The sequence below is a fragment of the Panthera onca genome, chromosome C2 (assembly GCF_046562875.1).
Source record: "Panthera onca isolate mPanOnc1 chromosome C2, mPanOnc1 haplotype 2, whole genome shotgun sequence".
Lineage (NCBI taxonomy): Eukaryota > Metazoa > Chordata > Mammalia > Carnivora > Felidae > Panthera > Panthera onca.
The window spans coordinates 38786468-38805431 of record NC_138347.1 but is presented as its reverse complement, the minus strand read 5'-3'; the positions used below and the strand labels follow the sequence as shown (position 1 = coordinate 38805431).

At 39.9% G+C, this 18964-nt stretch overlaps 2 protein-coding genes across 4 annotated transcripts in view; one reads left to right on the top strand and one right to left on the bottom strand.

Annotated features, from left to right (window-relative positions):
- CADM2 (cell adhesion molecule 2) overlaps positions 1 to 18964 on the bottom strand; it is a 1075089-nt gene that overhangs the window by 29412 nt on the left and 1026713 nt on the right. The gene's annotated exons all lie outside the window — the stretch shown is intronic.
- On the top strand, positions 16156 to 18373 carry LOC145715745 (uncharacterized). Its single transcript, XM_081796564.1, has 2 exons — positions 16156 to 16677; positions 17266 to 18373. The coding sequence occupies exons 1-2, from the start codon at positions 16156 to 16158 to the stop codon at positions 17962 to 17964; spliced, it is 1221 nt and encodes a 406-aa protein (XP_081652690.1). The 3' UTR covers positions 17965 to 18373.

Sequence of the window (18964 nt, the reverse complement as noted above, 5' to 3'; positions counted from 1 at the left end):
ATTCAACATATTGAATAGGAAAAATATTCAGCCAAGAATCCTTTATCCAGCAAGGCTGTTATTCAGAATAGAAGGAGAGATAAAGCCTTCCTCATAAAAACAAAAACTAAAGGTGCTTGTGACCACTAAAGCAGCCCTGCAAGAAATCCTAAAGGGGACTCTGTGAGTGGAAAGCAGTAAGACTACAAAGGACCAGAGGACATCACCACAAACATGAAATCCACAGATAACACAATGGCACTACATTCATATCTTTCAATAATCACTTTGAAGGTAAATGGACTAAATGTCCCAGTCAAAAGACATAGGGCATCAGAATGGTCCAAAAAACAAGATCCATCTATATGCTGTGTATGAGAGACTCATTTTAGACCCGAGGACACCTGCAGATTGAAAATGAGGAGGTGGAGAACTATCTATCATGCTAATGGACATCAGAAGAAAGCAGGAGTAGCCATACTTATATCAGACAAACTAGATTTTAAAATAAAGACTGTAACAAGAGATGAAGAAGGGTATTATTTCATAATTAAGGGGTCTATCCATCAATAAGAGCTAACAATTGTATATATTTTTGTCCCCCCCCGATGTGAAAGAACCCAAATATATAACTCAATTAATGACAATAAGCAAGCTTATTGATAATAATACTGTAATTCTAGAAGACTTTAGTACTCCACTTACAACAATGGACAGATCATGTAAGCAGAAAATCAAAAAGGAAACAATGGCTTTGAATGACACATTGGACCAGATGGACTTAACAGACATATTCAGAACATTTCATCCTAAAGCAGCAGAATACACATTCTTCTTGAGTGCACATGGAGCATTCTCCAAAATAGATCACATACTGGGTCACAAAACAGCTCTCAACAAGTACAAAAAGACTGAGATCATACCATGCATATTTTCAGATCACAACACTATGAAACTTGAAATCAACCACAAGAAAAAATTTGGAAAACCCCAAAATGATGGAGGTTAAAGAACATCCTACTAAAGAATGAATGGGTTAACAAGGAAATTAAAGAAGAAATTTAAAAAAATACATGGAAGCAAATGAAAATGAAAACACAACAGTAAAATCCCTTTGGGATGTAGCATAGGCAGTCTTAAGAGGAAAACACATTCCAGTTCAGACCTATCTCAAGAAGCAAGAAAGGTCCCATATACACAAGCTAACCTTACACCTAAGGGAACTAGAGAATCTGTAGCAAATCCCAAAGCCAGCAGAAGGAAAATAAAGATTAGAGCAGAAATAAATGATATGGAATAAAAAAACAGTAGAACAGATCAATGAAACTAAAGCTGTTTTTTTAAAGAATAAACAAAATTGATAAACCCCTAGCCAGACTTCTCAAAAGAGAGAGAGAGAGAGAGACAAGACCCAAACAGATAAAATCATGAACTGAAGAGGAAAGATCACAACCAACACCACAGAAATGCAAACAATTATGAGAAAACTATGAAAAATTATATGCCAACAAACTGGACAACCTGGAAGAAATGGACAAATTCCTAGACACTCATACACTGCCAAAACTCAAGCAGGAAGACAGAAAATTTGAACAGACCCATCAACCAACAAAGAAATTGAATCAGTTATCAAAAATCTCCCAACAAATAAGATTCCTGGGCCAGATGGCTTTCCAGGGTAAATTCTACCAGACATTTAAAGCAGAGTTAATATCTGTTCTTCTCAAACTGTTCCAAAAAATAGAAATGGAAGGGAAGTTTCCAAAATCATTCGGTGAAGCCAACATTACCTTGATTCCAGAACCAAAGACCTCACTAAAAAGGGTAATTACAGACCAATATCCCTGATGAATCTGGACGCAAAAATTCTCAACAAGATACGATCAAATCGAATTCAACAGTACATTAAAAGAGTTATTCACCATGTCAAGTGGGATTCATTCCTGGGCTCCAGAGCTGGTTCAATATTTTCAAGTCAATTAATGTAATACACCACATTAATACAAGAAAGGATAAGAATCATATGATCCTGTCAATAGATACAGAAAAAGCATGTGACAAAATATAGCATCCTTTCTTGATAAAAGCCCTCAAGAAAGTTGAGATAGAAGGAACATACCTTAACATCATAAAAGCCATATATGAAAGGCCCACAGCTAATATCATCCTCAATGGGAAAAACTGAGAGCTTTCTCCCACAGATCAGGAAAATGACAGGGATGACCATTCTCACCACTATTGTTCATCATCACTGTTGGAAGTGCTCGCATTAGCAATAAAAACAAAACAAAACAAAACAAAACAAAACAAAACAAAAGGCATCCAGATCCACAAAGAGGAAGTCAAACACTCACTCTTCATAGATAACATGATATTCTAAGTGGAAAGCCCAGAAGACTCCACCAAAAAAACTGCTGGGTTTTGATATGTTAATTTAGCAAAGTTTTGGGTATAAATTCAATATACAGAAATCAGCTGCATTTCTGTACACCAATAGTGAAGCAACAAAAAGAGAAACCAAGGAATCCATTCCATTTACAATTGAACCAAAAACCATAAGATACCTAGAAATAAACCTAACCGAAGAGGCAAAAGATCTGTACACTGATAACTATAGAAAGCTTATGAAACAAATTGAAGAAGACACAAAGAAATGGAAAAACATTCCATGCTCATGGATTGTAAAAACGAATATTGTTAAAATGTCGATATTACCTGGGGCACCTGGGTGGCTCAGTCAGTTAAACTTCTGACTTTGGCTCAGATCATGATCTCGCAGTCTGTGGGTTCAAGCCACATGTTGGGCTCTGTGCTGACACCTCAGAGCCTGGATCCCGCTTCAGATTTTGTGTTTCCATGTCTCTCTGCCCCTTCCCCACTCATGCGCTGGCTCTCTCTCTCTCTCTCTCTCTCTCGCAAAAATAAACACTAAAAAAATTTAACAAAATGTTGATACCATCCAAAGCAATTTACACATTCAATGCAATCCATGTCAAATAACACCAGCATTCTTCACAGAGCTAGAACAAATAATCCTAAAATTTGTATGGAACCAAAAGACCCTGAATAGCCAAAGTATGTTAAAAAAGAAAATCAAAGCTGGAAGCATCACAATCCTGGACTTTTACCTTTATTACAAAGCTGTAATCATCAACACACAGACATATAGACCAATGGAATAGAATAGAGAACCCAGTAACTGACCCATAAATATATGGCCAACTAATCGTTCACAAAGCAGGAACGAGTATCCAATGTAAAAAAGATAGTCTCTTTAACAAACGGTGCTGGGAGAACTGGACAGAACCATGAAGAAGAATCAAACTGGACCATTTTCTTACACCATACACAAAAATAAACTCAAAATGGATGAAAGACCTAAGTGAGACAGGAAATCATCAAAATCCTACAGGAGAAAACAGGCAGCAACCTCTTTGACCTCAGACACAGAAACATCTCACTTGACATGACTCTGGAGGCCAGGGAAATAAAAGCAAAAATGAACTACTGGTACCTCATTAAGATAAAAAGTTCTGCACAGCACGGGAAACAATCAACAAAACTAAAAGTCAACTGATGAAATGGAAGAAGATATTTGCAAATGACATATCAGAACAAGGATAAGTATCCAAAAATCTATAAAGAATTTACCAAACTTAACACCCAAAAAACAATCCAGTGAAGAAATGGGCAGAAGCCATGAATAGACAATTTTCCAAAGAAAATCTGTTTGTCAGATGGCAAACAGACACATAAAAATACTCAGCATCACTCATCATCAGGGAAATACAAATTGAAACCACAATGAGCTAACACCTAACACCTGTCAGAATGGCTATAATAAACAATTCAGGAAACAACGTATATTGGCAAAGATGTAGGGAAAGGAGAACCTTTTGCACTGTTGATGGGAATGCAAAGTGGTACAGCCACTCGGGAAAACAGTATGAAAGTTCCTCAAGAAACTAAAAATAGAACTACCTTAAGAACCAGCAATTGTACTACTTGGAATTTATACAAAGGATACAAAAATGCTTATTCAAGGGGCACATGTACCCCAGTGTTTTTAGTAGCACTAACAGCAATAGCCAAATTACGGAAAGAGTCCAAATATCCATCAACTGATGAATGTATAAAGAAGATGTGGAATATTACTTGGTGATGAAAAAGAATGAAATCCTGTCATTTTCAATAACATGTATAGAACTGGAGGGCATTATGCTAAGTGAAATAAGTCAGTAAGAGAAAGACAGATATCACATGATTTCACTCATCTGTGGAGTTTGAGAAACTCCGCAGATGAACATAGGGGAAGGGAAGGAAAAATAACAAAAAAAACAGAGAGGGAGGCAAACCATAAGGGACACTTGAATACAGAGAACAAACTGAGGGTTGCTAGAAGTGGAGATTTTTTCAGGGGTGGGGGGGTTGGGTTAAATGGGTGACAGGAATTAAGGACAGCACTTTTCAGTATGAGCACTGGGTGTCATATGTAAGTGATGAATCAGTAGGTTCTACTCCTGAAGCCAAACTATACTACATATTAAACAATTTGAATATATATATGTCTGTGTGTGTGTGTGTGTGTGTGTGTGTGTGTAAGCACACACACACACACACACACACACACACACACAGACATATATATATATATATATATATATATATATATACAAGCATTTGAATATATATATGTATATATATACATATATAAACACACACAAGAAAAGTACATGCACACACAGTAAAATATAAATAAATAAATAAATAAATAGATAGATAAATAAATAAATAAATAAAACAAGAAAAAATATAGACTCTGACTCCAAAGGCTAACTGTCATTGGTTCAGTCAAAGCTTCAGAGACAAGCAAAAACAAAAACAAAAACAAAAACAAAACCCTACATATCTCTTTGGACAAGGATTTCTCCAATAATATCTAAGAGGCCACTAAAGCTCTTTATTCTTAGGGTTCCAGGCTGTCTTGATTGTCTTCATTTCTTAGAAGTCTCTAGTGTCTAAAAGCCCTCGCTCATTGTATTTAACACTTAAGAATAAGTTGAGAAAACAATGTAGTTTTTAATTTTTTTCTAAAACTAACTTTTCTTTTTATTCACAAGAGGAAAAAACTCCACAATCTAATAAAAATCTTAGCCTTAAGTTATTACTTTCTTGTAGCTGGGAAGTATATGTTTGGCATATGGTATATTTTATTCTAGTTTCTGCCTAAAGGTATTCCAACAAGAATGTAATTTTTAAATCTTAAGAAGAAAAAAGTGAAACATACTTCTGAGAACTTTGCAATAATTTATTGCTCATTTAAAATCTAGTCTGTTTATATGTTATAAATGTCTTTTTACAGAAAATTTTCTCGCTATAGAAATTCTCTCTCTTTTTAAAATTTTTTAATGTTAATTATTTTTGAGAAAAAGAGAGAGACAGAGCATGAGTGGGAAGGGCAGAGAGAGAGGGAGATATAGAATCCGAAGCAGGCTCCAGGCTCTGTGCTGTCAGCACAGAGCTTGAACCCACAAACCATGAGACCATGACCTGAGCTGAAGTCAGATGCTTAACCAGCTGAGCCACGCAGGCACCCCAAATTCCATCTCTGTTAATACCTTATTTTACATTTTTATGGTACCTTTTTTTCCCCAAAGAAAATGTGTCCATAATCATATTACCATTCTCCTTTCATTATAGTTTACATCTCTTTTCCTCTCTAAAAGGCATCGCTGTCATCTCTGAAGTGTTAAATTGCACATGGAGAAAAATCATATTAATTTGTCTTATTATACATCCATCACAGACAATGCTTCAGGTGTAATAAATATTGCCAACCATTCTTGTACTTTTATTTTCATGTTCTGTGCTGTTATTATGGTAACATGTTTGTGCTTAACAAAGAAGTGGCAGTGAGGACAGGGTTTAATGTTAAATTATTAAAGTAACTTCTTGGTAGAGAAAATGGAAACCAAGAAATAATTATACCAAAAAATATGTAGACAATAATATTGGAAGAGGACAACCCTATCACCAACTTAAAACTTACCTATTAAATGTAGAAGAAACAGCGACAAAGTAGGTAAGTTAGATAGTCCTCTCAGAAAAGAATAGTAGCTAATAGCTAAGAAATGTCAAAAGCATTAGCAGAAATAGCGATGAGAGGCAAGAAGAACTAGAACTATGATTTTGGCAAAGAAACTAGAATGGTGAAGACTGATATTAGAAACTAATAAAGAACTGTGCTGACAGCTCAGAGCCTGGAGCCTGCTTCAGATTCTGTGTTTCCCTCTCTCACTGCCCCTCCTCCACTCAAACTTTGCCTCCATGTCTCCCCAAAAATGAATAAATATTTTTAAAAATTTTAATTTAAAATGTATTACCATTAAAAGGAGGGTTTTTCCCCCATTTATTCACTGTTATTCACTCTAGCTATATTTATAGAGAACCTAATCTTCATCAGACAGCATGTTTGGCCCATGACTCACAACATACATTCCCTGAAATTAATGATAATATTAGCAAAATAGCAGCAATGTGAGTACTTAATATCTGCCAAACACTGCAAAATAAACTATGTATATTTTTGCTTTTAGAACATTTGCGTGAAGAAGGTTGTATTATTTTTTTATTTTACAGATGAAAACCTGAACTCAGAGTAGATAATTCAGAGGGGGAACACGGACAACTTTGCAGAAGATTACAATGAGAGGATGAGTGGAAGCAGTGGAACAAATATGTAAGTCATCCTGGAGAGACTGAGAAATGCTGTTTGGATTTTCTAAGCCAAATTGTTAAGAAAAAGAAGATATAGTATACAGGAGGTAGGAAGAAGAAAATTGGAGTATTAGCATCAGCTACAGGTGAAAAGTCCTAGGTTCAAGAACAATCATGGTATGGGGAAGAATCCAAGTAGCTGAGAATATCCAGAATATGAAATATGAGTTTTTTTTTGTGACAAGCAATGAACAGAGGCAATGTTACAAGTGACTTTGTATGCCAGATTAAAGAATTTGGATTTTTACTCCATGACATTGAAAAAGGTTCGTAATTGCAATCTAAACACTATTCTGTACACTATATGGAGACCTGATTAGAAGGGAACTGGAGACCAAGACATCATTTAGGAGGTTTTTGCAGTCGTCTAGAGGTAAAGGAGGCCTGGAATAAAATAGAGGTGGTAGAAGCAGAAAGAAGTTAAAATATTGGCCAAAGATTAAAGAACAATGATTGAGAAGGTTTGGTTTCTGATGATAGAGATAAAGAGAAAGGTGTCACCATACACTGACAAACAATACAGGGGGTAGAGTAAGTTTGGAGCAGGATAAATGAGTTTGTTTGAGTGTGACATATCACTCGGTAGAGTGTAGACTCCATTGGGTAATTGAACATACCAAGCTGGAGCTCAACTGAAAGTTCTATGTTGGAGGCAGACTTACGAATAATCGATATAGTTGGGGCACCTGGGTGGCTCAGTTGGTTAAGCCTCCAACTTTTGATTTTGGCCCAGATCATGATCTCCTGGTTCTTGAGTTTGAGCCCAACATCAGGCTCCACGTTGACAGGGCAGAGACTGCTTCTCTCTCTCTCTCTCTCTCTCTCTCTCTCTCTCAATAAATTAATTAATTTTAAAAAAGTAATTGGTATAGAGAATCTCATTGGAGCTACTAAACTGATGAGATGAGATCCTCCAAGAGGTTAAAAGGATAAAAATAGAAGTTTAAAGAAATGAAGTGTATCAGAAGCCCACAAGGCTAGAGATTGGAAGAAAAAAAATACTAAAAGTATTTTTTCATAAAACACAGGTGCAGAATATTTCAAGTATATTTAAGAATGTCACTGACAGTTAAAATAACTTCCCAAACTTATGTATATATACTTATCAACTGTTTGTAAAGAGGATGCCAGGGAAAAATATATCTTCCTGGGTCATCAACTGATCAAACAGTCAGAAGAAAGAATATTGTGTTACATATAAAAATGCAATCAAAACCAAATGTTCAAAAGAAAGTTTTGTTCTTACAACAGGATTTTTTAGCCTGTATCTGAAAAAACAACCTGATACTTTCGTTAGGTAGAAAAGTTTATATATACTTAGATACTTGGATTCACTCCACAGAACCAACTTACGTATCACAATCATTAAGGACTCCTGTGGTCCTAAAAGTTATGGTCCTTATCTGACAATACTTGCCAAACTTTTCTATCCCAGTCTGTCATGAATCTGAGTTCAGGAGTGGGTGTAAGCTGAGGAGGTTTGCGCTGTGACAGTAGAAAGAAAAGATAAATGGCAGCAGGATGTAAGGAATGAAAGACTAAAAGAAGCTTTTTGCTTTTAATCTCAAGTAAAAAGAGATTGATACAGTATAATTTTAAATACAGAGAAAATAAATATTTTGCCTAACAATCTCAATATTTTTAGGAAAATAGGAGAAGAGGTCATCTTAGAGAATGAGAAAGACAGATTAGCTTTAAGGGGATTTGGGGGGAAAATCCCTATTTCATAAAAATTGTAGTTAGCTCTGCACAAATGGTTCACAAAATATTTTAACAGGTTTAATTGCCAGTTAGAATTTTGTCATATTCTAAGTTCTAAATGTAAAATTGACTACACAGGGGCTTCATTTCAAAACATAGCTCAAAACAGTAATTGATCAGAATATCATCTTTTGGTCACATCTGAATTATCACTTGAATTATTTGATAACACATTTTTATCATTTATAATTATAAGTACAGAGTTAACGCAATTCCATCTGATACTTTTACTACAGGATATATACATAGTTCATTGACCTTAATTTCTTCAAAGCTATTAATATACTTTATAGCAACATAAGAAAAGACACATCTGAAATGCATTAAAAAGTTTCCTTTTAGTTATTGCTGTCAGCTACATTTTATTATAGCAATTGGTAAGACAAGGAAGAACCTTTTATCCTTTAAAAGCCTAGTTTATATTTTATAGCATTGTTTACTAAATGCTTAATGTCTATTCTAGCCATAACACAGATGTCCTTTGAAACACCAGCTGTTTTAAAACTTTATGTACCTGTTTGTTAACTGGCAGACAAATTACCAACATTTTTATTCAGAAAAAAAAAAGGTGGGGGTGGCTGCTATATCTCAACTTGGATGACAGGGATAGTTGAGCTTTCTTTGTGAAATACATTACAACAATAATGTCATGGTGCTTGCATGTTCATGTGGCTGGTGAATTTTTATCAATGTCCACCCCAAATTATAAATTCAGACAAAACTAATATCCACAAAGGAATGGTTATCCATTCACATATAGAGAGGGAAAAAATCTAAGTTAACTGATTTTTTACATTTACTTTTTAAAAACTGTTTATTTATTTTGAGAGAGAGAGAGAGAGAGAGAGAGAGAGAGAGAGAGAGAGAGCGCAGGCACATGAGCAGGGGAGGGACAGAGGGAGAGACAGATAATCCCAAGCAGGCTCCCATGACAAGGGATCATGACCCGAGCAGAAATCAAGAGTTGGCCGCTTAAACAACACAGCCACTTAGGCACCCCTTACATTTATTTTTTATTCGCCAACCTCTTCTCCTTCTATAAGTCATATGTATCATTATAATTTCCTGTTTTCTCATTTAAGAAATTATCCAAAATAAGTTCTCTGTTATCATTTAGGGCAACTTATGACTTTTCTCAATTTTGTGTATCTTTGCTTTATTATTTTTGTTAAAATGTTCATTCAATTTTACTTAGAAGGATATTTACACCCATGCCCTAACTTTTGTTTTATTGACCACATCACTGGTTGAATGTATTTTCTAAAGATTTGAAATCTAAATTACTAGTTTCTTTACTTTATTTTTATTTTTTTCTTTACATGATTTTTAAAATAAATTATTACCTTGTGCATTAGATCATAAATCAGCATACATTCTCTTCATTCTTTCACCCATTCATTTGTTTATTCATTCATTTATTCATAAATCCCTGTTATGTGAAAGACCCTGTGCTAAGTTTAAGGTCAAAGAAGACACAGTCTCAATCTTTATAGTGTGTATTTCATGTAGTCAGTTTTATCAACTGTGGATGATATGATAAAATTGAGTTTGCAGACTTATAGAGCAGAAACTCAGTGATTGAACTCTTGCTCACGTGTGTGGCAAAATCTGAAAAAAAATCTCTTTGATACTGGTATTTAATTACCACCTCATGTGATATAGATAAGTGTCTTAAGGAATAATAAATAGGAAATTCTTTGTTAATAAAACACAGTAAATCATAAATATTACAATATGAAAGAGAGTTCACATTGAATTTGAGGGCTAGAAATGTCCTTAAGAGCCCTAGGTGTTTTTCCAGAAAAGAGAAAAAAACCCAAGTGGTTATTTTTTAGTGGATCCAAGATCTCAACAGCAATATTTTTTTCTTTCTTTCTTTATAGTATAAGACCATTCAAATCTTCTCTCTTACAGTGCCTACAAACAGTAACTCTAAATTCAAATAACTATCACCCAAATTCAGTGCAGGTATTCTCTATCTACAGATTTTAAGCCATTACAATAGAACTTTAATTTGGTTTTTATCTCACACTAGTAAAATAAAAACACCCTCTCAAAGGTCTTCATTGATTAGCTAGTCCAAAGCAAATGGTATTTCCTAACTCTTATCCATTAAACCTCTCTTTATTACTTTTATTTTCGTAAGATTTCTCCTTCCTCTAACTCACAGATAGATTTCTGCGTTATTTTAAATTACATTGATCAATCAGATTGTGTGCTTTTGTCTTCTCTTCTGCCTACTTCCTGAAAGTACACATTCCTCAAGCACTTAACTTCAAATTGCTTCTCTTAGTACTCCTTCTCTTGGCAATGTTATCCTTAAGACTGCAGATACCATGTTGGTGACTCACATGTCACCACCAGGTAATAATTTACCTCTCCAACATCCAAAAACCAGTCTCAACTATCAGTATAATGCTGGGCAATTTCCTCTGAGAGGTTCTATGGAATGTTAATATCCAACAAAAAGTAGTGAATATAGTTGTGATCTAGGAGCCAGAAGTTTAAAATCCTTTCATTAGCTGAGGGAACTTGGGCAAATCACCTATCGTCTTAACCTTTATTTACTCATTAATGAGTGAAAATAGAGATAAAAAAACAAAAACAAAAAAAAAAAAAAAAAACAAAAAAACTCCCATTAGCCCAGGCTCAGTAGAAGAGATGAAATTGCTTGGGAAAAGAATATACATCACTATTTAAATATTTTTCCAACGGCAACTGGGTGACTCAGTCAGTGAAACGACGAACTTCAGTGCAGGTCATGATCTCGTGGTCCATGAGTTCAAGCCCCACATCAGGCTCTGTGCTGACAGCTCAGAGTCTGGAGCCTGCTTTGGATTTTGTGTCTCCCTTTCTCTCTTCCCCTCCCCCATTCATGCTCTTTCTCTGTCTCTCAAAAATGAATAAATGTTTAAAAAAATTTGAAGTATTTTTCCAAAATAAATCCTATTATACTCTTCCCTACTTCTCATCTTAAAAAATAAAAACATTCTTTTCCTTTGCCTATCACACATAATTACCTATGAAATCCTTCCAATTTATCTCCATATTACCAACTTTCTCTTTTTCTGATATGTCCCTCATCTATGCCACACTCTCATTTTCTTTGATATAATCAGTCAACTCTTAAATTATCTCTCAGCCTCTAGATCTCTTCACTCTCTTTCAAAGGCCAACTACAAAGTTAATGTTTGAAGCACATGTACCTCATGTTGCCCTTCCATCCAAAAATGTTCAATAGTTGTCCATTGTCAAGTAAATTAAGTATCTGTATTCTGCATGGTGTTTAAGACTCACCACAAGAATGTTCCTATTCGTACTCTCCATGCTTATTTCTCTCTATTTGACATCAAAGTTTCTATCATCAAATCTAGCCTAGGGGATTTTATCTTCTGGCTCTTTTTTTGTGCTTTGTACCTTGGCTTCCACAATTCATTGTATCCAACCAAATCTATACCAACTGTAGTTGTAAGTACTCCATTAATCTTTTCTTCATGTCTTCAGGTAGAAATCATGCTATCAAAGAGTAGCCATTGAGGCACTGGAACATTCTGTAATGTAATATGGAGTAAATGAGCTATTATCACCCCATTTTATAGATGAGAATACTGACTGTTAATAAAATTATGTAATTTGCTCGCTCAACTAGAACCTAAGATTTTATTCAGCTGTGTCAGTCTTCAAATCTGATATCTTTTTCTCTATAGCAATTGTTTTCAAACTGTTTAATAGATATGAAAATATCATAAGGAAGTTTAGAATACACAAAAGGAATAAGAACAGAAATATGCCAGTTGTAAGCCTCACTACCCTGGATCCAAAGAGAAGCTCTTCTCATAAAGGAGAGAAGGAGGGCTAAAGAAGACAATATATTTTGGGAAAATATTTTTGAAAAACATCTCAACCTCTTTTGTATGACCTACTATGTATTTTGCAAATATTTACCTTATGGCTCTTGATATTTTAAAATTCTCTTTTATACAAATTGCTACCCATTCTTCTCTTTATTATATTAGAAGCTAATTGAAGCTAATTGAAAGTAATTAATATTGTCTTACTCATTTTTGTGTTTTTCATAATACTAGCAACTCAAATATTTGTTAAATCAAAAAAAGTGAATCTACCTTTATATGTTACCGTATAATATTACACAAAGAGATTATACAAACTCAAATAACATCACCACCCCTTGTTCTTCACATGTAGTCCTATAGGTTACTTTTTCACATCCACTTACAGAAGTCAATCATAAAATGTTATTTTGCTTCTGAAAATATATTACAAAACTCAAACTTTTACATGAAGTTAATGAAATGAAATTTAACTCTGAGAACTACACAGTATTTCTAGGAAATACAGTCATTGGATTATAACATGGTAGCTAGATATTAACTTTTCAAAATGGACTGTGAACTCTTTGCTGAAGTGGAATCAGAAATTCCTACCATCACTTAAAAGGGATGATCTGTATCATGGGTCATTTGGACCTCTATATATGACAATATGGATATTTATTGAACTTCTTTCAGATGCTCCAAAGAGAACAAGTAAGTTTTCACTTTCTAATGAGAGACTAAGAGAAAAATTACCAGGTGTACTCACAACTGCAAAGAAAAGACCACCCCCCCACCCCGCCGTTCCTGGAACCAGACAGGGCGTGCCTGGTTGTGGTCTGACCTAAAGGCGGGAACCAATCAAGTTCTGCTGAGTGTTCAAATTTAAATGTCAACCACTAACAGCTCTGTAACCTCGAAAAATCCCTAACTTGTTTGTGCCTGTCTATAAAAGAAGCTGTAAGATCCTCGCTCGGGACCTCTTAGCGTCACCGGTAACGAGTGCGTGGAGGTCCGGGTTCGAACCTGCAATAAACGACCCTTGCTGCTTGGCTTTGACTCTGGACTCTGGTGGTTTGTTCTTGGGGGTCTTTCGAATTTGGGCATATCATTTGGGGGCTCATCCGGGATCCCCCCCAAACCCACCAGACCCCAAGTCAATGGGTCGCCCCTGAGACCGATCGGTAAGTGAGCCGGCTCTGTCCGTTTCTGTTTGTCTGTTCGTCTCTGGCTCTCCCGCGCGGGATCTGTATCGGTGACTGACACAGCCCTGGCGGACGCGCTATAGGGCAGTCGGTCGGGTCCAGTAGGAGACGTCCACTGGCACCCGTCTGGGGCACCTTTTTGGGCCCATCGGAATTCTTCTGTTCGGGTGGTGGACACCCGAAACGCGCTAGCGATCTAAGTGTTGTGTTCTCTATTCTATAACCTTTAAGTGTTAAACTCCTTCTCTTTCACAGGTGACCTGGCCTGGCCCAGCCAGAAATCCTCATAACTTTACTGTTTCTCCTTTTAATCCTTTCGTCCACCTCCAGGATACAGATGGGCCAATCTCAAAGCACTCCTCTTTCTCTCCTCATTGCTAACTTCAGGGATGTTAGAACCAGAGGACAGAATTTGAGTTTAGACATCCAGCGGGGAAAATTAATAACCCTCTGCCACTCTGAATGGCCAATCTTCGGCGTTGGATGGCCAACCAAAGGAACTTTCTGCCTCCCTATAATTGCTAAGGTGAAATCAAAGATTTTTCTACCGGGTCGCGAGGGACACCCGGATCAGATTCCCTACATTCTTGTATGGCGGAATTTAGTGGAAAATCCACCCCCTTGGTTGGCCCCCTTCCTATCCTCAGGAATGTGTAAGGTCCTTGCCATGCGGCCTGCAGATTCCCCAAAATCAAGGACGCCAGCTGCACCCTTGTATCCCATATTGCCCGATAGTCAGGACCTACTATCCCTAGACCCTCCACCCTATCATCCCCCTCCCCTCGCACCCCAGGCCCTGCCCTCAGCAGCCGCCCCGCCAGTCACCCCGCTAGTTGCCCCCCTAGGGAAACCGGGAGGACGGGAAGTGGCAGCTGCGCTGGAACCAGGGGGACGGGAGGCAGCAGCCACGCCAAGCCCCACTGAAAATGAAACCAACCGTGAGGGGCCAGCTGGCCGAACCCGCGGGCGCACCCAGCGTGAGCCAAACTCTCGCCTCCCCGACTCCACTGTGGCCCTACCCCTGAGGGAAATAGGACCCCCCGATGAAACAGGCAACCCCCGACTCCAGTATTGGCCCTTTTCCACCAGTGACCTTTACAACTGGAAAACACAGAACGCTCGATTCTCTGATAACCCTAAAGACCTAATAGCTCTTTTAGACAGTGTCATGTTCACCCACCAGCCCACCTGGGATGACTGTCAGCAGCTCCTCCGCATCCTGTTCACTACAGAGGAGCGAGAGAGGATCCAATTAGAAGCAAGAAAGCTGGTTCCTGGAGACGACGGTAGGCCGACATCTAACCCTGACCTCATTAATGCGGCTTTCCCCCTAACCAGACCTCCACAGGACAAATGGGACTACAACATGGCAGAAGGTAGGGGAAGGCTACTCATTTATCGCCAGATTCTGATGGTGGGTCTCCGGACTGCAGCTCGCAAGCCCATCAATTTGGCTAAGGTATATTCGGTCGTACAGGGAAAGGCAGAAAGTCCAGCTGCTTACTTAGAGAGATTAATGGAAGCCTTTAGGCAGTTTACCCCCATGGATCCAGAAGTCCCTGGGAACCAGGCTGCTGTCATTATGTCCTTTGTAAATCAAGCAGCTCCTGACATTAAGAAAAAACTCCAAAGGCTAGAGGATTTAGAAGGTAAACAGATCCAGGATCTACTCTGTATAGCACAACGGGTCTACAACAACAGGGACGCCCCAGAAGAGAGACAGATCAAGGCCACAGAGAAAATGACTAAAGTCCTGGCCGCTACAGTCCAGAAAGAACAGCCACCCCCAGAAGGCACTCAAACAACACGCCCTCCCAGGCGGCACTTAGATAAAGATCAATGCGCCTATTGTAAAGAAAAAGGCCATTGGATAAGAGAATGCCCCAAGAAGAAACAACCCTGCCCCAGCCAAGGACAATGGCAGCCTAAAATAGCCCCCATACTGTTTACCCAAGATACAGAATAGGGAGGACAGGGTTCGGATCCCCTCCCCGAACCTAGGGTAACATTGCAAGTGGAGGGGACCCCAGTCCAGTTCCTAGTTGATACCGGGCACAGCACTCAGTTCTGGTCAAGCCCCATAGAAAAGTAACTGAAAAATCATCCTGGGTACAAGGGGCCACCGGAATAAAGAAGTACCCCTGGACAACTCAGAGGACTGTGGACTTAGGAACTGGGAAGGTAACCCACTCCTTCCTGGTCATTCCCGACAGCCCCTGCCCCCTGTTGGGGAGGGATTTGCTTACCAAAGTGGGGGCCCAAATTCATTTCCAACCAGGGGGACCCAGAGTGACTGACTTCCACAACCAACCCATATCTGTACTCACTGTGAAACTAGAAGATGAATATAGACTCCATCAGGAACCCACTCCTCTGGATCAGGGCATCGAGCCCTGGCTTCAACGCTTCCCAGACGGGTGGGCAGAAACGGGTGGTATGGGGCTAGCAAAACATCGCCCAGCCCTATTTATAGAGGTCAAGCCCGGGACGGACCCCGTCCGCGTGCGCCAATACCCCATGCCAGCGGAAGCCAAAAATGGCATCACACTGCATATCCGCCGCCTCCTTGACTTCGGGGTCCTACGCACCTGCCACTCAGCATGGAATACCCCCCCCCCCCGCTGCCCGTGCGCAAACCCAACAGTGGGGAATACAGACCAGTGCAGGACCTGAGAGAAGTCAATAAGTGGGTGATGGACATACATCCAACCGTTCCTAACCCCTATACTCTCTTGAGCGCCCTCAGCCCAGAAAAACAATGGTATACTGTTCTGGATATAAAAGATGCTTTTTTCAGCCTACCACTAGCGGCTAAAAGTCAAGAGCTATTTGCATTCGAGTGGACAGATCCAGACAGGGGCATAAATGGCCAGCTCACTTGGACCAGACTGCCACAAGGATTCAAAAACTCTCCGACCCTGTTCGACGAGGCTCTACACGAAGATTTAAGTGAGTACAGACAACAACACCCTAATATAACTCTCCTACAGTACATTGATGATCTCTTAATAGCTGCTGAGATGCCCGAAGCCTGCATCCAGGGAACCGAAGGTCTCCTGCGAACTCTGGGAACCTTAGGCTACCGCACCTCAGCAAAGAAGGCTCAGATCTGCAAGTCAGAGGTAACTTACCTGGGTTACTTACTGAGAGGGGGGCAACGCTGGCTAACGGATACCCGGAAGGAGACTGTCCTTCGTATTCCCAGACCGCAGATACCACGACAGGTGAGGGAATTCCTAGGGTCGGTTGGGTTCTGCAGACTATGGATACCAGGGTTTGCTGAATTAGCAAAACCGTTATACCAGGCAACAAAAGATCAACAGCCCTTTAGTTGGACGGAAGAAGCCGAACAGGCCTTCCAACAAATTAAAACTGCTCTGCTATCAGCCCCAGCCCTGGGACTCCCCGATGTCTCCAAACCCTTCCACCTACATGTAGATGAAAACCGAGGCATAGCTAAGGCGGTGCTAACCCAGCATTTGGGCCCTTGGCGCAGGCCAGTAGCCTATCTGTCTAAAAACCTAGATCCAGTGGCCGCCCGATGGCCACCCTGTCTCCGGATGATTCCAGCCACTGCCCTAATGGTAAAGGACGCTGATAAGCTGACCGTGGGCCAAGAGCTACAAGTCACCACCCCGCATGCCATCAAAGGCATCCTCAAGCAGCCGCCTTACCAATGGCTGAGCAATGCCCGACTCACTCATTACCAGGGACTGCTGTTGAACCCCCTCAGGGTCATCTTCACCCCCCCAACGGCCCTGAACCCAGCATCACTGCTGCCAGACCCAGACACGGGAACTCCACTTCATGACTGCGCCGACATACTGGCTCAAGTTTATGGGGTCCGGGAGGACTTGCAGGACCAACCATTATCGGATGCGGACGCCATCTGGTTCACCAATGGAAGCAGCTTCGTTCACCAGGGACAAAGGTATGCGGGGGCAGCCGTAACTTCAGAAACCAAGGTGGTTTGGGCAGAAGCCCTACCCCCCGGAACCTCGGCCCAGAAGGCTGAACTAATAGCCTTAACCCAGGCCCTAAAATTAGGAAGAGACTGCAAGCTAACCGTGTACACTGATAGCCGATATGCCTTCGCCACCTCTCATGTACATGGGGCGATATACAGAGAACGGTGGCTCCTCACAGCTGAAGGGAAAGACATCAAAAATAAAGAAGAGATTCTAGCCCTGCTAGCAGCCTTATGGGAACCCAAAAAGCTAGCGATTGTGCATTGCCCAGGACACCAGAAGACAACTGACCCAGTTTCCCGGGGCAACAATTTGGCCGATCAGACTGCAAAAAACACAGCTCGGCCCCCAGAGCAATTACTGACCCTACAGCTGCCAGACCCCGGATCCCGGGAATTGCCCCCAGCCCTGAGTATTCAGAAAGCGACATTCAATGGATGAGTAAACTTCCTATGACCCGAATCAAAGATGGCTGGTGGAGAGACTCCAAAAGCAGCATTATACTCCCAGATAAACTAGGATGGCAAGTTCTAGAGCGGATCCATCGCAGCACCCACTTAGGTTCCTGGCGAATGTTGGACTTACTGAGACAGACTGGACTAAAAATCAGAAATGTCTCTGATAAGGTCCATCAAGTAGTCACTAAATGTACAGTGTGCCAACTCAACAATGCGAGTAGCAATCCTCAGACAACAGGGGTAAGACAAAGAGGGAGCAGACCGGGGACCTATTGGGAAGTAGATTTCACTGAGGTAAAACCAGGAAAATATGGATATGAGTATTTGCTAGTTTTTGTAGATACCTTTTCAGGATGGACTGAAGCCTTTCCAACCAAGAATGAAACGGTGCAGATTGTAGCCGAAAAGATCCTAGAAGAAATCCTGCCCAGGTATGGTTTTCCAGTAATGATAGGGTCAGACAACGGACCTGCATTCGTCTCTAAGGTAAGTCAGGGACTGGCTTCCATACTTGGGGCTGATTGGAAATTACATTGTGCATACCGACCCCAAAGCTCAGGACAGGTAGAGAGAATGAACAGAACATTAAAAGAGACCCTGACTAAATTGACCATGGAGACTGGCGCTAATTGGGTGGTCCTTCTCCCCTACACCCTATGTTCAGGGTGTGTAATTTCCCATACAAACTGGGACTCACACCCTATGAAATAATACATGGTAGACCACACCCCATCATCCCTAACCTAAAAGATAACCTTGTCAAAGCTGAGAACGATAATAGTCTTGAATTCTTGTTCTCCCTACAAGTCTTGCAGAGGGTCCATGAAGATGTATGGCCCAAATTAAAGGATCTCTATGAGACTGGACCCCTGCCTATTCCACATCAATTCCGGCCAGGGGATTGGGTCCTCGTCAAACGTCATCGGCAGGGAACTCTGGAGCCCAGGTGGAAAGGACCCTTCCAGGTCATCCTGACAATGCCT